This window comes from Eutrigla gurnardus, assembly GCF_963514095.1.
Source record: "Eutrigla gurnardus genome assembly, chromosome: 17".
In the NCBI taxonomy this organism is placed as follows: Eukaryota; Metazoa; Chordata; class Actinopteri; order Perciformes; family Triglidae; genus Eutrigla; species Eutrigla gurnardus.
In genome coordinates this window covers 20,633,612-20,640,936 of record NC_139928.1, presented here as the reverse complement: position 1 = coordinate 20,640,936, position 7,325 = coordinate 20,633,612, and the positions used below count along the sequence as shown (strand labels likewise).

At 42.1% G+C, this 7,325-nt stretch overlaps 1 protein-coding gene across 1 annotated transcript; it reads left to right on the top strand.

Annotated features, from left to right (window-relative positions):
• The first annotated feature begins 5,880 nt into the window (after positions 1 to 5,880).
• On the top strand, positions 5,881 to 7,113 carry LOC311027760 (uncharacterized protein). The gene has a single exon (XM_084031912.1). The coding sequence runs from the start codon at positions 6,188 to 6,190 to the stop codon at positions 6,833 to 6,835; it is 648 nt and encodes a 215-aa protein (XP_083888038.1). The 5' UTR covers positions 5,881 to 6,187; the 3' UTR covers positions 6,836 to 7,113.
• The last annotated feature ends 212 nt before the right edge of the window (positions 7,114 to 7,325 follow it).

The window sequence follows — 7,325 nt, the reverse complement described above, 5'->3', positions numbered from 1 at the left end:
TGTGTATTGCTCCAGGTAATAGAGACAATCTCTGGGATAATTGTTCTTGGTTTCAATATTGTGCTCAAAGGATTTAATGAACATTTGGTTCTGAAGTGGATCACCATCAAAAACTTGAATCTCCTTCTTGGGCATAGAAGAGAGACACTGTTGCTGTATTAACAATGCAGTGATGTCATTTTGCTTCTTCATGACTGAGAATATATTGTTCTGTTCACTATTGCTTGAAACAGGTAATGTATCTGGAGATACTGCCTGAACTTGAACTTGAGTTACAGCTCTTTCTGCAGTTATTATTGGTGTTTGTGGATAGATAGTTCCGTGGTTCGGTGGGATTTGTCCAAGTGGATGCGTTGCTTGCAACCGTGGTACCAAAGGATCTGTTTTAACAGTAAATGTGTTCTTTTCCTGTTGTCCATGCTCAAAATATGATTTCATTCCATCAGATGCATTAGAAGAGCTACTTTGAATGCCTGATCCCCTTGATGCTCCGAGAACCTTCATTTTGGCCATAGTGGCAGGAATGTTTGCTTCCAGCTCCAGCTGTTCCTTTTTCCTCTTCAGCTGCTCTTCTTGTTCTTCCAAGGCATGTTTATCCTTAAGTAGCTTCTGTCGTACAATAAGAGCAGCCACTTCAGCTTCAGCCATCATACATGCAGATGTAGTACTTGAAACTCTGGAGTTTGAGCCACCAGATCGCTTGCTGCTCCTGCTTCCAACATTTGACACGCTGTCACTTGGTTGTAATGTGTCCAGTATGTCAGATGTTGTCTTCATGTTTGACTGAGAAGAGGGAATGTCATGTTGAGCATCAGTGTTGGGATTTTTTTCCTTTAATTCAACAAGTGTTTCCTCAGGTGAAAGCAGCAATTAGCAGATCTGACGTCACATGTTCAATTTGCTGAAAGGGCCTTCCAGTTTCAACAAGCCATTGTTTCACATCTTCGATAAAGTCTGAATTGCTTTTGGTTATGCGTTTAAACCAGTCACTTTGAGTTTCCTTTTCCTCTTCAGGGAGCAATACAATAACTGATTCATGTGCAGATTTGGCATTTTCATACAGTTTAATCAGTTTCTCCAGTTGGTATTGCACATCCTTTACGTTTTCATCCCTTTTCATGAGCTCTTTAATTTCAGGTATGAGCCCTTTAATTTTTCTCACGTTTGATTGACGTTCTTTCTGGAAAGTTTCAATTTTGCAAGCCAACATTTTGATTGTAAGCTTAACTGTTCTCTTCTCCATTTCATCATTCACGTCATTTATTTCACTCATTTTGCCGTTTTTCAACAAGCAAAACCCATCAAAAAATACACAGTATCAAATGAACGCCACCCCGCACAGATAAATCACATCCTCAATAGCGCAACAGCTCAGCAATGCGATTTCAATTCAACAGGCACGGCAGCCGCAGTGTCACCAACAGTCAAAACTGTCCAAACCTCCGCCGATCATCGGCGCAACAAGCAGTCGCAACACAAGCCAAACTAACAGTCCCCAATGGACACACGGCAGCACTTCCAAACTGTATTCCAACTTGCAACAATATACACAGAAGGAATAACACAAAATGGCTGTGATGCGCTGCTGCCAAAAGTTTGTTCCTCCACGGCCGTCAGCTGTGGATCCAAGCCGAAGCAGGGGAAAAGTCCAAGTGCTCCAACAAAGTCAATTCAGTCCGAAAACTCCGAGATCCAAGGCGTCCACACGATCGATCACCACAAAATCCCGGTCCATGCAGCTGTGTCTTGATGCTATAATTTTGTTGACTAAATTGTAGCGACTAATTGTCCCTTTAATTAGCCGCTTGGAGGCTCAGTGAGGTCTTGTCCGACGCGCTCGTAAAGAATCATTCTTTCCCGACGTTAGTTTTAAGTGTTTATTGAACTAACAAATTATATGACAACAAAATGATAAGTCATGTAAATTAATGAAAAGCAAAGAAACGAAACGTAACGAAGCGGTCAACAAAATTATACAACCCCACTCACCCCCCATGTCTAACCAAGTGCGCCGTGAAACTGAACAGGTGAAATACTGTGAAACCACACCCAGGTGATAATCACCGTAAATGCTAGTAACAAAAGGGGCGTGTGTAAGATAAACAAATAATAATAAAGGCCATACCATTTTTGGCTCCTACACGGTGGATTATCTTCACAAAACAGGATTGTACAAAAGGATTTGATGTAGTTCTTAATAAGAAACTGTAGGGGCAGCATTACGCTAAAGCTGCGTCTAGTCTGCCTTACTAAAGAAGAAGAAGAAGTCGCTGCGCACCCGGATGTTCTCTTTTCAACAATGGCGCCTGGTTTCAGTAGAAGAGTTCCTTCGTGGTTTTGAGAAAGTGTCTGTGAGCTTCACCAGTACTGATCCATCAGAGTCTCTGTATGTCTGGATAAACCTGTCTGGATGGACTTTGTACTCTTCACCTTTTATTCTGAATGTTTTAACTCTGAATCATCTCCCGAGAGCCTACGAAGCTTAGCTAGTTAGCTTAGCATGCTAGCTGGAAACAGATGTTGACGGAGTTTGTGTGGAGTAAAAACGTCTCTCTCGTCGCGGGAAAATGAGTAAAGTCCAAGTGATGAGAGCGTTGGTGGAGCAGCGACTAAGTGCGGCTGTTGAAGAGATATTTGGGCTGTTTGAAAGAACGGTAGCAGAATACGAGGAGGGACTTTCTCGTTCTAAAGAGGAGAACGAGCGACAGCGGAAGCTACTGGACGCTGTTTTCCTGCCTGAAGTCCGGTTACACAGAGCAGGTTGGTGCTTACTTTTTATACATCAGGTATGGCAGTGTTCTAATATGAGTTGCGTTAACGTGTGACAGGAGGTAACATGCAACACGCATAGGACCAAAACGTTTACTTCTGCATCCGTATTACAGTTGTTCACATTTGCTGAAAGACTAAATCCTAATCTGTGAACCTAAAGGTCGGTGGCCTAAACGCATGTTTTTAATTGAACATTTCCATTACATTTAGGTCATTTAGCAGACGCTTTTGTCCAAAGTGACTTACTATAAGTACATTTGTCAAAAGAAGGAAACAAAGAAACCACAGTGGGTGTTAGTGGGTCATGCTATATGTAGAGTCGAGGTGAAGTCTGAACAGGTGATTGAAGCTAAACACATTCTCACTTACAAAAACACATGTTTCTCTGTGATGTACTTTTGATGCATTATGCTGACCACAGGCTGCAGAAGTTAAACACAATTACAGTCAGTATGTGATGGTTTGATTTATCCAGAAGAATCAGAGGTTTTGTGAATGTAGTTTGAAAACTGGGGCTGTGTTCGAAATGCCATACTAACGTACTGCCTGCCTGCTGCAAATTTCCAGGTCCCTGTGTTGCAGGAGCATGATTATTGTTGAGGTTTTATTTGTGTTTATCAGTAGTGCAGTTTATAAGTAATACCACACAGTAGAAGTTCTTACAGACAAATGTTTCCTGTTAAATGTTTTACGATTATTAGGTTCTGTACAAATCTAAATAATAAATATCTGAATATATATATTATTGTTGACTCATGTTTTAGGCCTGCAGGTCTATTTCCCTCCTGCTCTGGAGGAGAGACCCTGCTGCAGTGGTTGACATCATGGCTGAGGAGATGGGGTGTAGTGGGTAATAGCAGGTCTTTGCTCCATCACCTCATCCATGACAACAGACACTTCCAGTGTGCAGCAGTGACCTCTCCTGCCTCAGTGCTGACACCGTCAGTTCATACAAACAACACTTCTCATAATCATTGTTTAGATCAACCATTCACCACTAGTCATATATTAAAAAAATATGGCTGGAAAATGATGAGCTTCACATTAATAGCTACAGATACTGTAAAACACTACAACGACATGAGTGCATATATTGTCTTATTTTATCAAGTAAAATATAAGTTATGGGTTTACTCAACAGCTTAATAGTTAATAGAAATTCAGGTAGAAATATGTTAACTCAGAGTTCCACAGCTTATCGAAAACAATCCTCCCCCCACAGGGAGTCCCTTGCTTTGCATTCACACTGCTCCAGCCCAAACGGGCTTTAGCCCGTACACACGTCATCACGTCCTAATACTACACACAATATGGCTTGATGTTGTTTTGAAGGAGTGCATATATTTATCGACAACACTCAACCTGCATCAGCGCATGTGCGCACGAGAGGATCTCATGGATCTGCGAGAGGATCTGCGAGCAGGCAGCGCGTAAGCCGGTCCGGTTCCGCTCACACCACGAGTCTGAAGAGTGCAACAGCTTATCAAAATACAGTGTCAACTCCGTGTTTTTAAAGTATAAAGCGACATCGTGGTGGTTTAACAAGGCGGAACGGCATCAGAACAACATCAAGCGCGTAAAGTACACGAAGAAGAACGTAGCGGGAGCGCGCGGCGAGGATTGTTGTGGCTGCGCGTCTTGCGGAGCAAGTGCTGCGCGGAGGCGCTCCTAATGTAAATGATTATTGATTTATGAATGAATTGATAGGTGGCTTATTTTTGGCATATTGATTTTATGGCCTGTACAATGGTAGGCCATAAAATCAATATGGAAAATACTGGCCATGCACAGAGAAGTCCGTCTTGTTGTTGTTTAGTGGATGCTGGACAGGTCGCGAGGTGTGCGCTAGGTGTGCTGGAAAACGCGGACCGGATTTTGGGGAAAAACCGGGAAAACTGGAATGGATTTCCTACATTGGTGCGCTGGAAAACAGGGACCAGAGTTTTGAAAAAAAAACTGGATCGGGAGTCCGGATTGGGATTTTCCCGTGCAGGCCGATCCGATATCGATATGCATTTTTTGCTCATATCGGCGGCCGATCCGATCCAAATATCGGATCGGGACATCCCTAATATACTTAGTTAACGTCGGTAAAAACGGCACATTTGCCGCTTCGGTTACGCTCGCTATCCTCTGTGGTAAATTAGCGTTAGGGTAGCCGGCTGGCAGGACCTTCGATTCGTAATGTTAACGTACAATTCAAACAACAATGAAGTAACGTTCATTATCAATACGATTTAAAATTATCAATACGATTTAAAAGTCAGCAAATCGTGTTACAGTATACTTACATGTGTACGCGGTTTGTGTTGTGCTGTCGCCAGAATCACCGCAATCGTCCGCCATTATCCAAAACTTTTCAGAAGTCAGACAAGCCGCAATGCATTTTGGGGAAGTTGAGTAGATTTAGCAAGGTCCGCTGTATACTCAGAAATTCTTACCAATGCAGTATACATCCGGGCATTTCTCGCGTACACAAATTCACATACTATTGTATGTGAACGCACTACGTACTCAGATTTACGTCACAATTTAGTACGAGTAGGACGTTAGTATGGCATTTCGAACACAGCCTGGGTTTTGTGTTTACAGTTTAGATGAAAGGTTGGAAGGTTTCAAGTCATTAACAATTATGAAAAACTGTAACAAATGTATTCATCTCAAGCTACTGATGACTGCATTACTGCTGGTGCATTATATTTTTGCAGTTTGTGTCTGTCTGCCTGTTTTGTTTCAGAAAAAAAACAGTGTACTGGTGACTGATTGTTCAGCTGTTTGAAACGTCTCTATATTCTGTATGTGTGTTTATTGTTTTCCTGCAGACGTCCAGCAGCTGTTGGTGACTAAAGAAGAGGTTCCCTTTGAGCAGCAGGACTGGAGCTCCAGTCTGGACCAGGAGGACCCAGACCCCCCACACATTAAAGAAGAACAGGAAGAACTCTGGACCAGTCAGCAAGGAGAGAAGCATCGAGGCCTGGAGGAGGTTGGTATCAAGTTCCCATTGACTCTTGTCCCTGTTAAGAGTGAAGAAGACAACGATGAAGAGAAACCTCAGTCCTCAGGGCTGGTTTCAGCTGCAGCCAGAGACTCAACAGAACAGATGGAAACAGAAGCTGATGAAGAGGACTGTGGGGGACCAGAACCAGCCAGGAACTCAGATTCACATTTACAAGCAGATACTGATGACAAGACTGGAGACTCTTCTGAACCTGAGACTGATGACAAGACTGGAGACTCTTCTGAACCTGAGACTGATGACAGTGCTGTTTGGCAGGAGACCAGAGAACCTCGGTCAGTTTTAAAGGCTTTGAAAAATTATCCTGACAGTGATTTTAGATGTAGAACTGGTAAGAAACCATTTAACTGCTCTCAGTGTTGGAAACAATTCAATTTCCGTGGAAATCTAAAGAAACACATGAGAACTCATACAGGAGAAAAACCTTTCAGCTGCTCAGTGTGTGGTAAACGTTTCACTGAAAATGGACATCTGAAGAAACACATGAGAACTCATACAGGAGAAAAGCCTTTCAGCTGCTCAGTGTGTGGTAAAGGTTTCACTGAAAATGCACATCTGAAGAGACACATGAGAACTCATACAGGAGAAAAACCTTTCAGCTGCTCAGTGTGTGGTAAAGGTTTCACTGAAAATGCACATCTGAAGACACACATGATGACTCATACAGGAGAAAGACCTTTCAGCTGCTCAGTGTGTGGTAAAGGTTTCACTTCAAGTGGACATTTAAAGACACACATGATGACTCATACAGGAGAAAGACCTTACTGCTGCTCAGTGTGTGGTAAAGGTTTCACTTTAAATAGTACTCTGAAGACACACATGAGAACTCATACAGGAGAAAAACCTTTCAGCTGTTCAGTGTGTGGTAAACGTTTCACTGAAAATGGCTCTCTGAAGAAACACATGAGAATTCATACAGGAGAAAAACCTTTCAGCTGCTCAGTGTGTGGTAAACGTTTCACTTTAAGTGGACATCTGAAGAAACACATGAGAACTCATACAGGAGAAAAACTTTTCAGTGACAAGAGTCCAGCCGTTGACGGTTAATCAACCATAGCAATGAAGTGAAGTTTGCACTGTGCTATCTAGATTTGCAGGAGGAGAAGATGGAAGTGACAGGTTCCACTCAATAACATTTTATTCATTGTGTCATATCATAGTGAGACAGTGAAACATGTACTACTCCAGGGCAAAATATACTCCAGTCAGAGAAGGACTCTCTTCAAGAAACTTGGAGCAGATGGGGAAACTGTTTTTAATATCCGCACACATCTAAATCTCGATTCTTGGATTAAAACAAAGAAATTGGTGGATTATCTTCACAAAACAGGATTGTACAAAAGGATTTGATGTAGTATTTGTGTTATTATATGATCACATAATTGTTGTGTGGTAGAAATGCATACTTATGCTTTGTGGACCTCTGTGTACACGGTCCTGTCAATATATTGTAAGTGTACATCTGCATTGATACAAATAATGTGGATGGATGTCAGGTCTGTGTCTGCCCCATCATTACAGCACAACTTATTCTTTA

What these genes read in the sequence shown, in the direction of transcription:
- LOC311027760 (XM_084031912.1), top strand. Translation starts at nt 6,188, where the DNA reads ATGAGAACTCATACAGGAGAAAAACCTTTCAGCTGCTCAGTGTGTGGT.